Here is a 22,365-nt window from a genome sequence, read left to right as displayed (position 1 = left end):
TTTATTACTAGAACTTTATAGACTTATGTTGTTTAGTTTGAAGTAGCTGGCTTCCATAAAGGCAGCTGGAGTATGCTGGAGTCTTGCATTTTTGATAGCTTTCTTCTGAGTTGATGGCAGTAATGCTGGAGGAGGCAGGGCGTTGCCCATACTCACACCAAAGAAATGTCTCTCTTGACTAGATATTCATCTCTACATATATACTCTCTGAAGTGTGGTGCTGTTAAATATACTGTGCAAGCTGCCCATGTATTTTCTTCTTTTACCTCATGTAGTGTTTTAGTGCTATATCTTTTAATGCTTTGTTTACAGTCCTGCCAAAAAGCCTGACATGCGTGCCACTTAGGCAGTGACATAAAGTCTGTGTGCATTCTGAAACGCTCTTGTGTAGTGGACTCTGGACTTCTGCTATATAGACATCTTGGGCTTAATTCTGCTCTGTATATGCCCTCCGTTTGTAACACAGCTCCCTGATATCTAGGGAGAGGGAATAGTTGCGCTTGTTTCCTTTCTCCTCTGAATACATACAGATTCTGCTGCCCCTTTTGCATTTGTTGGGCATTTGCTGTGTGCAAGATTGTGGAGCTTTTGGAAAGCAGGTTTATAATGCTTGTAGGATAGAGAGTTAGAAAATGTTCAGGCAATTCTTTGGAAGCTGAAACCTGGAATTCAAATCTTCCAGCTTTTTAAAAATTCTAGAAGATAAATGTATTAATTGATAGAAAAATTGGCTCATAAATATAGCTGTTCCTATGTTAGCATGTGAAAGCACTTTCAGGTCAATGTATTGCTTCAGGCCCAGTGGTGGAAAAAATACACTAATCAATAGCAAGCTGCCAACTTCTAGTCTGAAAGTTAACTATTTTATGCAAGTTAGTGCTTTCCCTGACTTTGATGTAGAACATGGTTTATTTTGGGGATAAAAACAGATCAAGAAGCTGAAGTTATGGAAAGAGTAAAGGAAGGAGTCTTATGTGTTTGCTTCTCCTCTTTTGCCATCTCCAACCATTCTCAAGTTATATTCATTATGAATCTTGGCACTATGAGCTGTGTGATGAAGAGATAGCTAACAGTTGCCTATTGCTGTTTTTTAGGAACTTTCAGCATGTGATGAAAGCTCATCAGCAGTATTTCAGAAGATGGTTGGGAACCTTTCAGCGATATGTTCAATCTAATTAGTGTAGAAAAGTACAGGGTCTGATCCATAGGACTAAGAAAGCAAATTTACATTAATTGCTAGTCCATTACATATGAAGCTCCATGTTACACATTAACATCCATGGATGGAGATGATCCATTTACTCTCTTGTAGATTTGAAGTGTTTGTTTTCATATATGTAGCAGCTGCGGTTGGGTACAATGAATATTGACTCTTTAAGGGGTTGGTTTAGCTAGGCAACAGGCACTTCGTTGCATGAAGGATGTGCTGCCCCTTAAGTCAACTTAGCAGCCAAAAGCTATGTTTTCCAGGTGTTCCCATTTGTGTTCTGCATTAGGTATCTATGACTTCTAGATAAGCTATTGGTGTCTTTGAAAGCAGACTGCAAATGTCAATTTCACGCTGCTTTATGTTATTTTAGTGTTTATCCAGTAAACAGAGCTGGAACAGAAATTACAGAAATTACTGAAATCTCAATGAAATTACTTTGACTTTTAACCCAGAAATGGATGTACAATGAAATACTGGGAATACTTTGGACAACTTGATGATATTTCTGGACATACTGAAAAGCAAACCAACTTGTATCTAATTACTGGGATTATGATGGGCTATGATTTGAACCTGTGATGGAGCCAGGGATGCAAAAAGGAGCATGCTTGACAGAGTGCCAAAAAGACAATGCTTTATCAAAATCAGAAGAGGAGCCATAGCTGTTTCATGAGTATGTTTCGGGCTTCCAGAGTGAAAAGCACCTTTGCCTATTTGTTGAATGGTGCTTATGAAGCTTATTTCTGCCACAACACAATAGCTATTTTATATTCCTTTCACTTGTTAAATTAGGTCCTCTGAATAGTCTTTATCATTGAGGGTAACAATCTCTTACTCAATTGAATATTTTTTTCTGCGAATCTGTTTGGACTACCCAACAGTTATGCCTGATTAAAGCAATACTTTTGAGGAAACGGTAGAGCTGATTTCTGAGGGGGGTCAAGGTACACTGGTTGGCTATCAGCCAAATTAAAATGAGGAACTTTGTGCTAATATTAGGTGTTCAAGATTTGAGCTGGTGAGCTTAAGAACAGTTTCCATTGGCCAGGGAGACATAGAGGTGATGATATATCAACATACATTGGGATGTAAGCTGATGCCTGTAGGGAACCCGTAGAGTTGCACTGGGCCTCCCAGGGAGGGGTTAATGTTTCTTGCTGGGCAGGGTGACTGACGGAATTGTCATTTTCCTTACCCAGTCTCAGACCTTTATACTCATATGATGCATCATCACTGTCACCTTATCTGTTGTTGTAACTTTGCACTTCCAGGGAGTCTGGAACCACTTGACAAAGATTCCCTGTCCTGTTTCCTTCTGAGGAGCTGAAACTGTCTCTGTATCCTGGTTTGTGACTGTGAGGATGCTGTAGGACCATTTGGACTGGGCTTCCTGTACACAGTGCTACCCATCTTACAGGCCTTGTACAACTGTGACATCGTAGCTTCTCTTGCACTAGGTTAGATGTTTGTGGGAGGGCTGATCTATTGACTAGCAATGGAATTAACAAAGGATGTTGAAAATATTGCAGTTTTCTTTATATAAAGTCGTGTAATCACACTGCACTCCCAGTGGTGCTGAAACCCGTGTTAATGTGGGCTGTGAACGGCTTATTACAGATGTGCATTGGCTTCCAAGCTCATTGCAGGCTGTAGAGAACTCAGAGCTGACATGTGCCATAGGATCCATCACATGGAATAAATGTTGGATGGATTGTTGGCTGAGTAAAGCCATTCCATATGCAAAATTACTGGGTTTATATGCCTCAGTATGGTGAAGCAGCAAAATATGGCCTCTGTTAGTAGAAGTGGAGTCTGTTAATTATGAATACAGCCAGATTCAGGTATGTATAGAAATACTCAAGGCTAAGTTTTGTTTAAACTTCAAGACTTCTCTGCACAAAGAGGCTGATAAAGAGCTGGGTGTTGGTATCATCTGCCCAGCTTGGAGCCTTACAATACACGTACAGGTAACTTGTAGCAGTGACTGTAAGCCAATGTGTAGGGCGTGATGCAGAGATGACTCTGAATGCAGTTACTTAGCATGTGACTATTAAAGAATAAATAAATATATGACAAGATGGGCTAAAAAAAAATCTATTCTGCCCCCCATATCATGGGGGAACAGCTAGTTGCATCGGTTTGGTTTATCTGACCTTGATATTTGAGTCTGTCCTTATAGCAGCTTTTTGCCAAGTTGCTGCTAAGGAGCTTGTGCAAGGTGCTCTGCAGCCTCTTTGACAGACTCTCTTCCTGCCCGCACGGCCTTTTATCTCAGCTGTTGTTAGCCAGCACTCAGCTACAGCTAAGTGCATTAATCTCCTTGTGACTGTTGCTATGTAGGGTTTCTACCTCCCATCAGAAGACCTAGTAGGGTTGCTACACTTCTTTCAACATATGGTGCGGACAGAACAGACTGATCTAGTTGATAGTGCAGTTTCTGTCCACAGGTGAAAAAATTGAAATCTCTGGCTGTAGAATTAAATGACTCAGGTAGGGTAGGTGAATTAGCTGAAACAGAGAAGTTGCATAGATACGTTTAAGGACATGATGTTACATGCTAACTGGGGTGTATGCGTTTCTTTTTTAAAAGCAGTTTTTACTAATTTGATTTCTTCCTTTTCCCATTCTCCTGCCCTTTTTGCCATCCCATATTTTAAAATAGCATGTCTGACTTAAGAGCTGTGTGGAAAGACCAGTATAGATTTGATCTCTACAGGGCCTGCTGTTGGCTCTTCAGTTTTAGAGATTCAGGCTGTTAGTGACCCCTTTCCTCTCCTTAGTAGTGGAAAGATACTATTTCCCACAGTACTCTATAAAGATACATATAAAAGAACATATGAATTCTATTAATACATGGATGTGCGTACTACCAGACTGTCAGGACAATCTCATGGTTGTTGTTTTTTTTCATTTCTGTTGTTGTTTATTTCTATAAGACCTTATTCTTCAAACATCGTAACTTCTAACTCCAGGGGTAGGTGTTGCCTGGATTTCCTCTGCTCTGAAAGAAGTAGTGTTTGTGGTTGCTAATTCTCAGTCAGACTAGTTCTGTTAGTTAAGGAGGAAGAACGTGGAGAAGTTTGTCCATCTCTTCCTCTGTGCTCGTGGCCTGTGTAACTATTTCTTTGCTTGAACTGTCAAGAGTACTCTCCTCCTACTGCTGTGGTGCTTGTTTTGGAGAACATGTTGCTGCTGTCACCATTTTGTTTTCTTATCCATGCTAGGATGCTGTTACTTCTCCTTCTGCCTTGCAGCTATCAAAGTCACGGATTTTTTTCCCTTTATTTTTACATACTTTTACAGGAATGTGTCTGGGGATGTTTCCCCAATGCGAAATCCTACTTTGCTGAAATGCCTTGCAGTTTTAGCAAATGGATGGGAAATTAAGCTTTTCCTCTCTGAAGTGTGGGATGTGGCTGTCTGACCATCCCTTTTATATTTTTCCAGATAGTCATGCATACAGTTGAAAAATTACCACCTTAGGTCTTTCACAGAAGAGTTTCTCTATAAACAGATGTTTGTTGATTAACATTTCTGGAAAGTTTTATTTTTTTATGATCTTGAGTCTTACTGAATCCTGCATATTGGTCACTTGAGCACATTTCACCCAGATCATTCTCCTATATAATCTTAACTTTTGTACATGTACCAGCTTTTTTTTTATTTTTTTTTTATTTTTTTATTTTTTTTTTAGAGAGATATTTAGAGAGACGCTTACGCCACTTAACTTCCAAACTTAAGGTCCACCTAACTGTTAACTTCACAAGAATTGAAGATCTGCATGTGTCTAAAGCAACCTACAATGAAGAAGGCATGCACATAAAAACATAGACATAATAGCTATAAACATACTGGAAGTTTAGAAGGAAGATTCCTAGGTGTCCACTCACTGTCACGTGTTTATTCTTCAGCATATGCAATTTCATTTTTAAGTTGCTTTTCTTGGCTGCTAGACTGTGGTACTGTTCTGAGCCTTCAAAAGGCAAGAAAGGATAGTTCTGATGGATGTGATGCATCTTAATCATTTCTGATGTGATCTTTTCCTGTCCCCCCCGCCTTTTAATTTTGGAAGAGTCAAAGTATTTTACCACAGTGAGGTTAATCTTTTGTGTCTTAACATTTATGATCTCGTTTTAACACTATAGTTTGACTACCACCCCAATGTAAATCATTATTAATATAACATATAGCATACTAGAGATGACCAGCTAGTGGGCTTATTTCACAATTCAAGTGGCCACCTGCTCCTGAAAGCTACAGTATCTCTTTCCTGGATCCTGAAGTGTCCATCTACCCCAGCATCTGCCATGTTTCACTTTTGTAATTGTTTGAAAATAAAAGCTTACCCGCTCTTCTGCAAAAGTTTGTGGGGGCTCATTCTTAAATCAGCAGCTCTTTCCTTTTCTGAAATAAATGGTGAGGTTATAAAACTGTGTCCAAAGTGGTCACAAATTTGTGCAGGATTGAGTCGCATTGTCACTTACAGTGTGCCTGAGCTTTTGTTTGGCTAATGTGGACAAAGGAGTCTGCTTCACATGATGTAAGAAGTGTTTGCCCTAAGAAGAACAGAGGTCCTCTTGAACCAATTAGGCAAAAATAACAGCTGGGCTACCCACTAATAAGGAAGGTGCTGCTAAACCTCTTTTCATTGTGAGAAGAAATAAATCTTTTAAGGCTTACTCCCTTGCATTTTTATAGAGAGCAATTCTTTGAAAAATTCAGCAATCCAGCTGGGTGATATGTGCAGGAAGACTGTGAAGAAGATAAAGAAACTTTTAAAAATAAAAAATGGTATTATAGCTATTAGATTTGGCAATTATAAATGTTTCATTGAAGATTTCCGTATTTAGAGAAAGTTTTACTGTTTAAATTGTTAAGTACATGGAGTTTGGGGTTAGCACAACAGGCAGTCTCCAGCAAGTTCCTTGTAGCCTGCTCTGCCAGAGGACATTCCTTCCTGAAGCACATCTCTTCTGATATGTTCTTAAACAAAGGCAGCCCACATATATTTTTAGTAAGTCTAAGAGAAAAGCAGGAAGATTGGGAATAAGGAGGTTACGGAGGATTGAGAGAGGTAGTGCTAACTTAGTCTTGCCTCTTCTGTAGAAGTATCTATGTCCTGGTGAAGCTGGATAGATGGGGAATACTGAGGTTCTCATGGCAGATTGACCCTCGCTGAGAGAGCCTGTAGTGCACTGTGTCTGTGTGTGTGGGTGCTCTGGAGGCGGTCAGACACAAGGAAGGAGTAGCTGCTATAATACTAAATATATATATATATATATATATATATACACACACACACATATACACACACACACACTGTGATTTACTGAACATATGATACTGTATATGTTAATGACAAATGATGGCTAGAGCTATGTTTGTTTATTGCCATCCAGTAAGTCCACGCAATTTCATTCCACCCTAGATCAGCAGAGGAGTGTTAACTTGTCACTAAACTCTTAACAGAGCGAGTTTAAGGGCATGTCCTCCACGCATCCGAGACATGTTTTTGTTATTGCTGTAGATTATATCGAAACAAGAACAGATTTCTCTGTGGTTCTTATTTCTTGGCTTTTGTTGTTTGTGTTACATGTAGTCACCTTTCGTTAGCTTTTTGCTATTAACATCTCAGCATTAGTATTTCCTATATGATACAATTATAGAGGATCTGGTACCTGAATAAACAGATAACTGAACTGTTGCATAACACTTCACTATTGAGTTAGTTAATTTTTTAAGATGTGTACTATTCTGAAGTGCCAGGATATGTGAATAGAAAACTCTTCTTAATATTGCTACTTTTCCAGGTGATACTGTTATATGCATACTGAGGAAATACTTCTCTATACTTTTCATTTGAATCAATGGTCTATTGGGAAAGCAAGCAGGCAAGTCAAAGATGAACTCAGTGGCACAATTATTCTAGTATTTGCAGCTTGCTTCTGTCAAACGCACAAGCTCATTTGAATTTGGTAAGGGATGTCTTTTTTGTAGCTGAACTGTCCTTAGAAATAAAAATTAAAGAACAAATTTTAAACCATTGGCTGCTGTCCTAATGTCTTGGCTACTATTACTTTGGTCAGTGGGTGGCCTGGTCAGCCTTTCCAAAGCCAATTTTCATTTTAAGATATTTTTATTCCTTTCAAAAAGGCAAAGCTTTTGGAAAATGAGAGAGCAGCCTGCTTGTGCTTGTGTAGATGAGGGCTTATATGTGTAACAAAGTAGATGTAGAGTTTTTATATTCTGTTTGCAGTAGTAGTAAACAGCGCATCTAAAATAACCACTTGCACATTGCAACAAGCACATCATCATTTGCTTAAAAAGAGTTATAATTACAGTTGACGAAGCATGGACACCATAAAAAATGCATTAGTTTGGCTTGACACATTAATTACCTGTTTTTGCAGATGTTTTTATATATTGTTGTGTGAACAGTTTACAAAATAATTACAGGAAAGTCATATGGAAAATAAACTAAGTGGGTGGTTTCTCGCCTTAATATTTTCATTCATGTGAATCTGTGTGAGGCACAGCTGCTCTGCAGCAAATGCACAGAGAGAGGGAGAGAGACGAGGAATCTTGAGGGGTTTTTATTCTAAGGTCTCTATCATCAGCATTACCATGCTCTTGCATCTTGCTTTAGCAGCATAGTTTTTAAACATGTAAAATGACATTACTGATTTAATCCCCATGATCAGGAGGGGGAAAGCTTTGATCCTGATCAGATGAAACATAAATCATCTAGTATCTAGGAAAATAAATGAAAAATCAATATTATTTTAAGCAGGATGAGCTTTTATGAGCAGTTGTAAAGATTCATCAAAGGCTTTGACACAGTTTCAACATTTCCTGTTTGCTGCTGCTTAAAGAAAAATGCCTTTCAAGTTATAAATTGTAATTAAAGAGAGATACCTCTTTAGGTTATTGTAGACTGACCTCAAAATGGAAGTAAGAAGTCAGTATGCTCGCACAATGTTGGTAAAATGATGTTTATTAGAAATAAATTTGTTCATTCTTTTAAAAGTACCTGTCTTGGGTAACTTTAAAAACATTATCATAAAACATGCAAATGTGATACTGCATTTTCTATACACATTGTCTGCCTCAGAGCTTTAATATCTGTTAAATATTCTGTGTCTTAAAACTGTGCCTTAATGATTTATTTGATTTTAAGTGAAGAGTTTTATGACCTGAAATTTAGTGTAAATACTGAAGATTATTTTTAGTTTAATAGGCTGTTTATTATTACTCATCACCCTGTGTTTAAGGATTGTTAAGTAACATATCTTAGTTTAAATTCTTTTTGGAATTAATAGCCTGTATTTCTTTATAAGTTTCTATGAGATATTATTGTCTGCTTAAATAAGAAGTCATATTAAAATGCATCTTTTTGTATTTCCTTGGCTAACCTAATACAAACAATAATAAAACCAAACTTATTTCCATACTTCCATAAATCCAGTTCTACTGTTCTCACACAAACATGTGCCTTGTGTTACTATATTTAGAACTTGAACTGATAATGATCTTGTTCATGAATGATGCAAAAACTTGAGTAATTCTTTGTGTGTGTGTGTGTCTGTGTGAATCCACATCCTCTTTTATGGCTGAAGATTTTAATGAGTGAACGGTTTGTAAATGCTTTTTAACAGAATACACAGGAAGGTAAAGTAGAAGGAAAACTGAAATTAATGTCTTGTGAAAATAGAACAAAGACAGCTCTAAAGGGACAACCTATCTTGTTTGTGTTAATTACTCAAAAATTACTGAAGCAATGAAAAAAAGGCAGTAAACATCCACATTAAATCACATAACTAGTAGTTAAGCAGTAAGCTTGACTTTTATGATAGCCTTAAACACTAATCTAGCAGCTTTCTACCAGTTTGCTTGAAGAAAATGATAACTGAAGAGTTTAATGTTGCTGTGCAGATGATTTATTTTCCCAGAGCAACTACCAATTTGTGTGTTTTAAGAGAATGTGGACTATCACCCGTGGACTGGTACAAGAAAGTTTTATGTTGCAGTAAGATCAAATGTAAAGATGAAAGCAACAGTTAGTCATATTTTAAGAAACTGCAACACATTTTATTAAAAGGTATGTATCTGTTCTCCTCAGGTAAAGCCAAACTCAAGTTCAAACAGTTAAGTCTCATCTTTTCCTGGATGGGAATAATACTGGCAGTCTCATCTAAGGGAATTTCACCAGAATCCTACCAAATGGGGGTTGATAAAAGAGATGCTGGAGCTGGCAGAAAGGTCTCTTTTCTGTTAGTAATTTCTTTCACTCTAAGAAATTGGAACATACCCATAATATTGTAAGCTGAATATGTACTGAATTTCTGACTGTACTTGGTTTGGGAAGAAGCTAGACAGTCCAAAATATTTACCAATGCTTTATATCCCTATCTAAGGAGGTAAAAATCACTTTTCCCCTCTCCTGCAAGATGGATAATAAGATTTGCAATAGATCGCAGAACTTGGAAGATCTCTTCTGTCTCTTCCATTTATCCTCAATGGAGTCTCTGTGTGGCAATCCTGTGCCTTTAGGTAGTTTGTAGTCATTATTGGGAAGGGACTTATTTTAACAGGGTCAAAATGACTAGGACTAGACCATGAAAACATGGTATGAGAAAGAGCCTCTGCCTGGATCGTGCTGTGTTTCCTAGGGTGCCTGCTCTCTGAGTCTAAGGATTGCTTAATGCAAGGGCAATGATTCATTCCTTCACGTGTCAGAAACAGTCTTGCTGAGAATCTGCAACAGAGGAGCTTTCTCTCCTGTTCCCTAAACTTTCTTGAGAGACCTGGTACTTACTTTTTTTATGGTATGGAATAATGAAAAACTATGCCAGAAGAAGCAACATTGGGGCCCACCTTGCTCATTCAGGCATACATTTTCCCGTCTTAAAAGTGTTTTGGGAAAATTGAACAGCTGGACAACTTGCTGCTCCTCCTTTGCTTTAATAGCACAGTCGCTGTTTAGCTAGAGGTTAACTAGAGGATCAGGGGTTGCCCGTTATGCCTTTTCTGCATCCCACCAAATTCCTGAGATGTGCGTGCACACACACAGGCATGCATGTTGCTGACCACGAACAAAGCAACATGGACAGGATAGTGCATTTACAGGCAACTATATAAACGTGGACAGCGTGAACAGCCCCCATCCTCTTACTATGCGCTGCTGCTTAGGGAAAGACCCCCTGCTCAGGTTTCCCTGGTAATTGGTCCTCAGATTCCTTCTCTCTCCAGTATCCAGCTCTTGGATATTTTGTCTTGCTTGCCTGCTAGCTTGGCTTGAAGGATAGGAGTATATAATACAGAAAATAAAGAGCATGCTCATATAGAAAATAATGAGGAATAGAGTTTAGTAGGGAGATGAGACATACTGTGGTGGTCAGGTGCAGGGCTCAGCCAGACACATGTACAGACCAGCAGCCTGCTTATGCAAAATTGGGCCATTTAATTCCCACCCCTCCTTTTCCTGTGTTTGTTTCACCTGAGCCACTTTGACTTTTCTCTTTCCCCATCTTTGACCTTTCCGCTAAATATCTTAATATGTTCCTACAATACTGAAAGCATCCCACAGTAAGTTTTACACAGCCCCTCAGTCCCACTCAGACATCCCACAAGAAGTTTTCTCTTTCCTTAGACTCATTCTGATAACCCACAATAATTCTGTTTTAGTCTTATCAGTTCCAAAGTTTCTGGTTGAACTTCAAGGTTACAGACAGTGGTTCCTGTAATTGGCCCATTGATCAATGTCTTAGGATCAATGTCTTTGTTACTGTCCTTCTTATCTGCTGTGTGTTAGGGTTTGTGTGTCTGTGTGTTTAATTTATTACCTCTCCTGTTCCTTGCCTTGTCTTTTATGTTGAATAGCTGTTGGATATCCTTACAGTCACAGAGATGTAACTACTTGTGTGAGCATAGGTTTGTGAGAGGTGCTGGGTTACACCTCTTGGTTCAGAAACCCATCATAGCCCAGGGTGCATCTCTGCAAGTCTCTGCTGCTTAAGATTGGAAGGGGCTGCGAGTACCGTATGAAGACTCTGCTGTTGCTCTGAATTCTAGGATAGTTGTCTGTCAGTAATGTTCAGGACAGTGTTTTGAATTCTTTATGGTAACAACTGTGGCTCGCAATCTTTTTGTCTTTGTCTTACCATTGATTGGGGTTTTTTTCATCACAAATGGAGAATGAAGGGCTGTTTTAACCATATGCTGCTCACAATGTGAGTGCCTGAACATAAGTTCTAAGATTTTGAGTAAATGTAGAATTTGCACTGTAATACAGTATTTTCATCTCTTGCAAATGTTTGGATAGATTAAGTGTAACATAGAGGATGGTAAGCCATCTGGGAAGTGAAGTTGTTGGTGTGGGCACTTCTTCTCTTAGTATGTCACCCTAGGCTAGGCAGGAAAGGAGCAGTCAGCATCAGAAAGCTGTGAGGGAGAGGTCTTGGTCTCTCTGATGTTGCCTTCTAGCTATTTATAGTACTTCTGACTTTCCTTTATTGGTAGGGAAGTTCATGTTAGAAATATGTGAAAGAACAAGTTTCTTCATTATTTCTTTGTAAGTTCCTTGCTATGGCTTCCGTAATTTATTTTTATTTTTGGATGCAAAATCTGCATCAGTGGTTTGTTTCAGTTCTTGCTTTTGTTACCACAGGAACGTATACCAGATTGTGGAAAATGAGGTAAGTATTTGTATTTACTGTAATCTATAACAGGATTTAAATTCTGTTTTTCATATAGCGTTTATGTATCTTATGTATTTCAAAGTTCTATGACTTTATAGGATGCATATTTGTAGGTTTGGTTATGATAAACATGAATAATCCAAAGTATATCAAAAAGGTGAAATCAAAGCAGTCACATGCTTTGATTACTCAGTAGCTCTCTTTGTATTAAAAAAATGTTTTTTTTCTCTATTGAGGTGAATCAAGCCCAACTCGTCGAGAAGCAGTGAAAAAGAAGACTGCAGAATACCTTATGCGTGCTGAAAAAATTTCCAGTCTCTACCATAAACCAGAAGATGCATCCATTTCTATGGTAGGTGTTAATTTTTTTTGCCTGAACCAGAATTTGATATAATTAAATTGTCCTGTCTTTTAATAGACCATGTTCAAGCTTGGTGTTTAAAAAACAGGTAGAATTCTTTCTTACAGGAGTCCTGAACTGTATTTTGATATTACACTTCTATTAAGTTGCTAGTTGGTTTCATTTCATAGCATTTCATAGTATTATGAAGAGTGCTTGATTTAGTCTAGGTCTGGGTTTTTAGCATGCTTTCCTTCTACTGTGTAGTTGATGTTGTAAGCATTTTTAGTAATGCTAAAGAATTGAGAATTAGAACAAAAACTCCCACTAGAACGTAACATTTCTTTTGACTTCCCTGTGTGAATATTACTTGGTCTTGCAGGGAGCGGAAGAGCTCTTGGTTTCTTTAGCCTAGTGGATAATGGTGTATCAGAACTGAGTGAAACTTGCTTGGGGTTGGGGATGGGGAGGGATCAAGTTATCACTAAGTAAATGCTTAATCGAGCAAAGGGTCTTCCTGATCCCTTCATACATATCTCTCTTGTTTGTGTTTGAGTCATCGGCACCTTCTTGATTTTTGAGGAGTTTCAGAAGCAATCCCCACCTTCTTAAGCAGCAACATCCTTATCTTTACTCCTACAAAAGACAAACAAAGCTTCTTCCAAGGTACCCTCAATAAATTACCTCATTGCCCTTCCTCATGCAGCTCCTTTGGGATTATCTTTTCTTTGGATTTTTACTGCAGTCTTGCTAAACTGTCTGTGATTGTCAGTGACTGCTCTCTTGTAGTAAATATAAAAGTTCCCAACTTTCTGACTGCCTATATTTTTACCAGCTAACAACAGAAAGGGCTGAAGATTATTGCTCCTTATTTTATGCAGATATAAGAGTGCTTTAAAGAGTTCTCTGTTGATAAAATGCGAAGCCTTATAAAATCCAGTTATCTAATAAGTAAATTAAAAAAGCAAAATCACTGGTTTTAAAGGGTAACTTTTTCTATGATGATAGCCCACAAGCACATTTTTGAGGATATTCCAAATAAGATATATTTTGTGAGACTTGGATTCTTGCTGTTGCTATGAGTTGTGCTTTGAACAATGCAATACTTTGGACTGATATGGACTCCTACTAGGTAGCCTTTCTGTGGGTCAAGCATCCCTGAAAATGGGGAATAATCTGTATTGAATGAAAACCTTTGTATATTTGGAAACCACAGAACAAGAAAAAACCCTGAAAAAACTATTTTTACTTTTTTAGACATTTAAAAACTAGTTGTGGTTGAGAAGGAGGAAGATATAGGTTGTATTTCTGTATGTGAATTGGAGAGGTGATATTTCTTCTCTTAGGCTGTACTGAATATGGCAAGTGCCTTCTTTGCAGACTGAAGGGAAAGCAGATTAATCAGGATGAGACACCCCCACCCACAAAATGGTGAGAATAAAAGACCATTCTCCTGTATAGAAACCCAAAATTAACAAGTTAGGGTAAATTTCGGCTTGCACAAGCAAAATCTTGCCCTTGGTTTAATCTTCTTATAACAAATGTTTAGATTTAGCTCAGTTGGTTAGAGCGTGGGGCTAATAATACCACGGTTGTGGGTTTGATCCCCGTATGGGCCACTCGTTTGAGGGCTGGACTAGATGATCTCCAGAGGTCCCTTCCAACCTTACCAATTCTATGAGTCTAAAAAAAAAAGCAGAGTTTCTACCATCTGGCTTGTTTTTACCAAATTTGTTCATGTATTTTAATTCCTTTCATCTTTTTTTTTAATTTGCTGCTCTTTGTGACATAGAAACTTGACTTTTATCTTAGAGTTCTGGAATTTGCTGGCATCGGGGACAGATGGCTCTGATGGGTCATAATGGCTGTGATGGGGACCAATTGTCTCTGAGCTGATACCTGAAAATGAGTAAGAAGAGGGGCTTTTCTGTCAGAGTTACTGTAAGCTTAGTGATAGGAACCATCAAGAACTGACCTGCTCTGTGCTTTGGCTTTCAGGAAAGGAAAGTGTCTTCAGGAAAGTGAGGAATGTGACTCGGTCTGCATAGCGGTTGCTGATCAGACCTAAGTTGTTACACCTTAATTACTGCTCATCCTCTTTATTCCCCAAGTTAGATTATCTTGGGGTTTGTGTGAATTAAACTAGCCTGTGTAGACAAAACTAAGCACACTGAAATAACTTTCATCTACACAGTGTGATTCTTGGAAGATATTCACTAGTGGAATCATACAAATATTTTATGTGATCCTCCAAAAGAAGTTAAATCTGTAGGGTACAAGATTAGTGTGTATGCATTTTTGCACCTTCACTTTGTATTAGCTTGGGGTTTTTCAAGCTGCCATTTACATGACTTTGGTCATGTTGGGGTAAGGCTGATCTGTTACCACTAACACCCCTTACTACTGTAGGTCATGCTGACTGGTACAATTTTTTGTTCAAATGCTGGTGCTTGGCCAGGATATGTATGTACGTGTGTGTTTAAATAACTGTAAAATGCCTTCTTTGCCACTTGGATCTGTAAAGAGGTTTCTCATTTCTCCTTCCGTACGGTTTTTGAGAAGAACCACTGCATTAGTACGCATATGAAGCTTTTACCAAAAGTATATGGCCAAGTGTTGTTACACCTCATAATTCAGCACAGTTGGAGCCATACAACTGAATTTGGTTTATGAGAAAGTAAAGGACAAATACTGTGACCTCGCAGTGCCAGTGCCTGTATTATTATAGACACAGTATGGCTTTGTGGTGGGGAGCATGGTTCATTGCAGGGAATTTAATGAGCAGTGAGGGTGCTCAGATTGACTGGACCTTGGAGGATGAGGCCAGATCAGTAAGCAAGAATGGATTCTCAGGGCCAGAGTGTTCTCGTTTGCCACTTAAACACCATGTGACAGTAAAGGAAGGCAGGTTATGTCAGGGACTATGGCAGAGGGAAGTGAACTGTTCTGTCACTGGCAGCAATGCCAGACCGTGGCTGTTTGGAAGACTAGAGAACTGCTTACAATTTCTTTGGAGGCACAGGCCTGGCCTTTCAAACTGGGAAGCAGGATTTCTTTGATGCCCTGGAAACCAAACAAAGAACAATAATACTTTGTTACTTTTCTTGCCTTCAGCAAGAAGCTAACAGTGTAACCCTCAAGGATAGCATCCTTAGCAGCTGCCTTACTGCTGGCAAGTCTGAGTGATAAAGGAAGAAATAAAAGAGGATGTATTTGAAAAACTCTTGGCACTGTTAAAATAAAATAAAAAAGGTTGTGGGCAGAGAGCTTCCGGATGGAGCAAGGTTTTCTTAAGGCTGAGAAGAAGCACAGGGAACTGACGCAACTGTGCCTGACCATGAACTGAGAACTCACTTGACAGGGTCTTGTAAACATCAAGAAAAGCTTTGTTGTGACGCATAGGAGTAGGAGATGTGGAGGCAGCTTCTGGAGATTGTAAACAGAGATGCAGTCCTTTTGGAAGAACAAGCTGCAACAAACACTGTCCTCCTCTGGTATGGCACGACAGTCTCAAGGGCCTTCTTTACAGCAAACCCTTGAGAAAGCTGTGTAACAGCGGTAGCAGGCCATTTTGCAGTTACTCAAGCTGTATTTTCTCTTGTGACCCTTAATGAATAGCAGTTCTTGGGAGCTATCTCCAAGCCTAAGTGGGAGCTTATTGCAACAGCTTTGAATGATATAGGATGGACCACGGGAAGGCTGCAGTCTTACTCAGCTGTTGGCTGCAAGGCCCAGCACAGATACACATACGGGCTATAGGTGCTTTTAACTTTGTTGGTATTTTTATAATGCATATCAGTTTCACTCTTTGGAACTATTTCTGGTTGCATTTATGCCTGATTTCTTGAATTCAGAATTACCTCATTTTGCACTGTTATAAAAGCTGTTGTCTTTTAAAATGACAATTATTTTCAATTTTCAAAGCAGGTTAGTAGTAAAAGTCACATGCAAGCCTGATGCCCAAGCAGCAAAAGCACAATCTTCGCCTCTTGTAATTTTTGTAAAATATACTTCCTAAAATTCTCATTGAGAAAATTACTTAAAGCTTAAAGAAAATACATTGCTGTTGTCCTGTGAGATATGAATTCAACATAAAATAGAAATTCAGTCTCAAAGCTTCCCAGATCATTTCCTGCATTCCTACCTGATTCTGGTTCCACATGTGCATGACCCCAGTTGTATCCCAGCTTCAGGTTAGGCATAGTGGTTCATCTTGCCAGATGATGTTAATAGGAGAGGCTCTTCCACTTGGTTTGTTGGTGGTCTAAATCTTTCTGCTCTTGTAACTGCTGGCACCAATGCTAAAGCTGAGGCAAGAGCTATTGCCGTATTTCACTACATATCTTGCAAAAATAGAACTTTCAGAAGGCAAGTGGTGGCCACAAGCTGCTGCGTCTTTGCAGTGAGCAGTATCACAATCAGCATCATCCTTCCCCATTTGAAGTTAGCCCAGGCTGGAGAAGAAGAGATGGTGGGAAAGGAACTGCAGGAATTGGTGACACTGATCCCAAGTCAGATAATTTCCAGCTGCGCATCTCAGAGTGTAACCTAGGACTACTTCCACAATATACAGGGCCCCGCAGTGGGACAGAAGATGCCTGGGATACTGGAGCAGCATACTGAGAATGTGGACAGGTTGCTGAATACCTTCTGCAGGCAGAGGTAGTCTGCTGCTTTCTGTAGAATGTAAAGGTCTTAGTTCTAAAAGGAAATTAAGCTTTTGACTTTTGGTTACCCTCCTTCCTATTTGCTTTTCTGTTCCTCTAGTTTTTACAAGAGAGAACTGTTATGTAGTTATTTTTCTTATTACTGGCTAAATGCTGAGCTTAAGTTTTTGCTCTGTTCAGAGAAGCAGACAGCTTCATATAGTGCTTAATTGCTATAGTTCTGGGAATTGGGTATTTAGAATTTGCTTGCTTCACAACAGAATGTCATGCCTCTCCATCACTGGGCTCAACTGTTAGACTTTGCAACAGTGAAACCAAAGTACTTTAAAGAGTATAAAATAACCTGAAACTGATAAAAATGGAGACGCTATGGGAGCTGTGGAGCTGTGGATGTGGTTGTTAATCGCTTTAAGGTAAGAAGTGACTGTATAGAATGTGTATATGAAAAAACAGTCTGTGTACACAGTATTACTGACTGTGCCATCACTGGTAATATTGTAGAGAAGGACTCAAAAATACGTACTGTTTTATTTCTGGCTCTTCAGACATGATGGGTGCAGAAGTCTGATTCTATAGCATCATTAGACAACTGTTAACTTCTGTAGAGATTTATCAAATTAACTCATAGTTGAAAAGTTATGAATAAGAGAAAATCTTAACAGCGTAATTATTGAGGAATGGTCGTTAAAAGTAATAGCATGTAGATAGAAATGGAAATCTTTTATGGTGGTCTAGAGGATTTGGAAAAATTCTTTAATTAAAAGTATTCCTTTGAATACTTTTGAAATCTTGTCATGAGTAAACTGTGCACTACTCTCTGTTTCAAAGCAAATATTTTGCTATTGCAGATAAATTGCACACAGTTAAAATACAATCCAACAAAAGAGCTCCACACTGACCCTGCAACAGCTCCCTAGAATGTGGAACCTGAATTAGATTTGGAGCAATAGCTTCATATACATTTTTTTTCCTTCATATGAATACCTTCTCTTTTAACTGCTGACAGCGTTCTTGCTCTGCATCATTTAGTGACAAAACCCAGATGGTAAGGTGTAAGACACAAATAGATAAATGAAGATAAATAATAAACTCTTTGAAAGATAGGGTCCAGTAGGTGAACACAAAAGAAAAGCACACTTTTCTGCATGCTTCTTGAACATGTGTTTTTGAGCTTTTCTGTTGAACTTTACTGGCAATGCTAAAATAAAAACTGATTTTAGGGAAGAATTTGTGTGAAGAAAAGGTGGAGTGGGACCAGGGGTGGGGAGTGTTTCAGGAAGGTATTCTGGATATTGAGGACAGCACAGTAAAGGTGTTGGAGGGAAAAGGGGAGCAAAAAAAAATACGTAGTTTAGGATACTATTTTTTTTTCTGAGAATTTCTGATCATAAGTGAAAATTTCTTGTTTTTCCCTGATGCTTAAGCATTTCATCCCAGGCATAACTGTTTACCAGCAAGTTTTCTTTGTGCGATATTTGAGTATTGTCTCAAGATGCTGACAAATCGGGTAACCAGCTTTTGCCTCTTAGGAACCTGAGAATCAAGGAGTTTCACCTTCACTTTCTTTACCTTTGTGCAGTAGAATTGGGCTTGGGGCAGCCAGGTTGTATTTAAAAAGAGTTTGGCATTCAATGCCTTTGCAAATTAAGTTATCATATTTGCGAGGAAGAGATTCAGATCTGTGGCTCTGGTAGAAGTTGCATGTTGAAATTTTGGAGAAGGATCTAAAGAATTCTCTCAGTTTGCAACTGGAAACTTCTGAAAATGTTTATTAAAGTGCCAGAGTTATATGTGATGCTTAAGAGGTAAATCTTTATCCTGGAAGACTTCCAGTTGAAATATTGTTCCCTCTTCTGACATGCAAGCTTTGCGTTTATCCTGAGAAATTACAGCATGGACAAAAATTCACGCTTGTTAACTACTTGAGTAGTCAACACTTGTAACTTCTCTTGCTATGGTGTTAATTTCTAGATTAATAATATATTGCTGTCTTTTTCTTAGGCAGTTTTGAGAATCATTTGTGTTGTGCACCTTGTTATTAAAAAGATTTTCTAGAGCTCACCAGAGAACAAGACAGCCCTGTTTATAATTCTATATTTTATATTCTTCTAACTTAAAAAGATTCTAATTTGTTTTTTTTTCTCTTCAGTGATCTTTGAATTATTTTATCTCTAGAATACCTATAAAGCTTTGATTGATTATTAGGATGGGATGAGAATTCAGCAATTGATTGCCAAGTTCCATTAAGCATAGAAAGTATATAAACTAATTGTATTTTCTTTTTAAAATTTTTGTTTTGAGTGTTGTCTTGATTTTATTTACTTGCAGGTTGCTTTTTTCTTCCACTAAGGACAAACAGAAAACTTCTCCTTTCATCTTCACTCTCTCTGATTTATGATAAATTTAGTTTTCTTCGGCCTGGCATTTGCTTCAGCAGGCAGTCTTCCTTCAAGTACCACCCTGATTGATGTATAATCTTTGATATCTTCCATTAGCCTCCAGGATCACTAAGTTCAAGGCTCTCTTGGAACCTAAGGAGCCCTGCCGAGGAACTGAAGGCCTTCAGAGTCCTTGGGGTGATTGACAAGGTAATTCTTCAGTGTCTCTTCAAGAGTTCAGTCATAAATCGACTGCATGCTGACATTTTGTCTTTGAAGCTCTGGATCTTAAGGATATGAAACAAAAGGGGAAAATGACTCAAATGCATCTGCACTTTAAAATAACAAAAGTAGAAGAAAAAAGGCTTTTATCTAAGCAATTCATGTAAGGTCATGCAAAATATATTTGAGCTAAAAGATAAGGTACATGTTTGGTGGCATTCAATAAGATGAGGCCTATTTTTTGAAAATGAAGTCATGGTTACGGTGTTGGGGTAAGGACGAACTGATATGTTTTCAGTTGAATAAACTGGTGGATATTTGAAAGGTAGAAGGGTAAAAATTTTTAATTTTGAACTATCACTTGAAATGGGGGAGGGAGGACTATTTGTTCTCCTTGATTGAAATCTGCAGCCAAGACAGAGATCCTACAGTAAAGGCAAGCTTATTTTTGACTCATGCAAATAATGTCTGCCAAAATCCCAGGGTAATATCAGTCTGTAAACAGTAAAGGACCAAACGGACTTTTTGCAAGCCTAATTAAGAGACCGGAAGAATTGTTGCATTGGTTTGATAATGCTGATTAATTATCACCTTACCAAATACTTTTAATTTGATATGTTATTCTGCTACTTGGTAGTCTTACACACACTGTAAAGACTCAATTCCTTTTTGCCATGCCATTCCCCTTGTGTCTTTTGACAGTTCCTCGTGTTATCCTTGGCTTGAGCATAGTTGATGTCAGGTCAACCGATTGCTGTGTAGCTTGCCTCAGAAAAACTGTGGCTGGTCTCTTAGCTCTGTATTTCTCCCTTTCTTTTTTTTGTTAGGCTGCACCTGGCTGTGGGACTGTTTTTTGTTTTTCTTTATCTGTTTCTTTTTGTAGTTATGTTCATAAGTTGATAACTTCTCCTCAGAAGGCAGTGTATATTAACTATTGTAGTTGTTTTTATTGCACATAAAGATTTCTCAGCTCTGACTTCATATTCATTTATCTTCTTTCCTCTGTTGGAAATACGGAATTTAGCCAGCGTTTCCTCTGTATATTTATCAAAGAGCTAGGATTTAAAGAACACCTATCTGTTGGATTAGTAGCCACTAACTAGATGGCTGCAGTAGGCAAGGACTTTGTGAAATGGTCTGAGGATGCGATGCTGCAGAACAAAGACAGGCCTATGCTGGTGTATTCTGCTCTTATATAAAAGTAATGAGCAGTGACTGGAGAAGGTGCTTGATCAGAATGAAGCTTTTGGAGTCCTTGGAGTTATCAGATCTCCTGGATTGTGCTAGCAAGTGCTAGCAAGCGTCCCAGATGCTGGCAGGATGTATCCAGGGCTTTGAAGCAGAGCTGGGAAGAATCAGGATTCTGGTGGTGATAGAAATACAAGGTCTTTGTGTTGGAGATGTGTATATGAGGAGTGTTTGGAGAGAATAGTCCTGTTCAGACAGCTGGTATGCTCATGTGTAAACAATATCCTAGGGGTCAGAGTTAATGTTTAATTACTGTATGAAAAAGGAGCAATATTCTTTCAGGCATCTTTGTACTCTGTGAACCTGCTTCCAGACTCCTTATTATATGTTTAATCTTACACTGACAGTGCACTCTTTTATCACGTGTTTTTAAGTGTTCATAATGTTGTGAAGCAAATAAAAAGCTAATCTCGGTATAAGGCAGAATGTTCTGCACATACTTTATGTGGTTTTGTAATATGTACACAAAATACTTGTGAATATGAAGCAAAAGGGTGTGCATATATCTGTGTGCCAGAGATCATGCGTCTCCCTTTGGTTTAAAACAGTCTTGCTTCCTTCCTCACCATCACTGTTTTTTGCCTCCTTCTGCACTTGCATATACCCTAAGGCCCAAATCATGGAGAAATCCAGAGAGACGTGTAGGTTTCTAAAGCAAGGACCCTGACTGGAGCCAAGTGTGTGATATAGTGTGTTCTTGGAAATGGATTCTGATTTCCAGGGCCAGCATTGAAGACACAGTGCTTTTGGGCACAAGTCTGTAACTGATACTGTATCACACAGAATTTTGCCCCAAAATACTCTTCTCCTATTCTAACCCCAAGGAAGCTTCTTCATTTGCATCAGAAAATGGGGGAGTGGATAGAAATGAACTGTTGGCATTTTGACTGCCCTCCTTCCTAGCTCTGTGCAAGATAGGCCTAAATGAACTTAATTAAGAAGGTAGTAAGGTAGTGGTGGTTGGTTTGCAGACTTGTTGTCCCACCGCTGCTGGAGAACCAGAGTGGTGCCTGCCTGTCACACTGCTGACTTGAGAAAAGCAGCTATTAACCTTCACTCCATCAAATGCTGAAGGGTTCAGTGCCTTCCCTTAGTGTAATGTCAGTCTTTGTTCTTTTGAAGCCACTTGAAGTAGTTTGAATGGGCTTACTTTTCACAGATAAAATGCTTGTTGCTTCCTGAAACTCTGGCTTTTTCAAACTGTTTTATGGTAGGCAAAATTATTAGACATTTAATTTTATCTTGGTTTATGCAGAGGTACCATCTTTCCCTCTCTGTGTGCTTTTCCATCTTCCTTGTCACCTGAACAACTTGCTGTGTTGACCCTTTTCTGATAAATCTGAGACAATTGGAGATCATAGCATTATAAAATTCCTAAAAATTTTTGTGAAAATGTATAGAAGAGAGCCCATGTCAGTGCCTCTCCTCTCACCCTTCTGCTTCTGCTCTCAGGCAAAAAATTGTAGTATAAATCCAACTATTTTAATAGACCCAAGAGGACTCATATTTTGCTAGAGGAAACGAGGTTCCTGAAATTTGGCTGCTGCTGTGTTTGGTTGCTTCATTGTGCCAAAGGTTAACTAGACGGTGTTCACAGATATTT

At 38.6% G+C, this 22,365-nt stretch overlaps 1 protein-coding gene across 6 annotated transcripts in view; it reads left to right on the top strand.

Moving 5' to 3' along the window:
* The window catches only part of RPS6KC1 (ribosomal protein S6 kinase C1), an 84,477-nt gene that overhangs the window by 24,881 nt on the left and 37,231 nt on the right, over nucleotides 1-22,365 (top strand). For 5 of the 6 annotated variants that reach the window (XM_062571830.1, XM_062571835.1, XM_062571833.1 and 2 more), the window contains 2 exons: nucleotides 12,144-12,259; nucleotides 19,410-19,502. In XM_062571830.1, the coding sequence (XP_062427814.1) occupies nucleotides 12,144-12,259; nucleotides 19,410-19,502 (209 nt within the window). The remainder of the gene's footprint in view (nucleotides 1-12,143; nucleotides 12,260-19,409; nucleotides 19,503-22,365) is intronic. The other variant, XM_062571834.1, reaches the window with a different exon arrangement.

This window comes from Rhea pennata, chromosome 3 (genome assembly GCF_028389875.1).
Source record: "Rhea pennata isolate bPtePen1 chromosome 3, bPtePen1.pri, whole genome shotgun sequence".
Classification (NCBI taxonomy): Eukaryota; Metazoa; Chordata; class Aves; order Rheiformes; family Rheidae; genus Rhea; species Rhea pennata.
The sequence above is the reverse complement of the archived record's forward strand: the minus strand, read 5'-3'. Positions and strand labels throughout refer to the sequence as shown.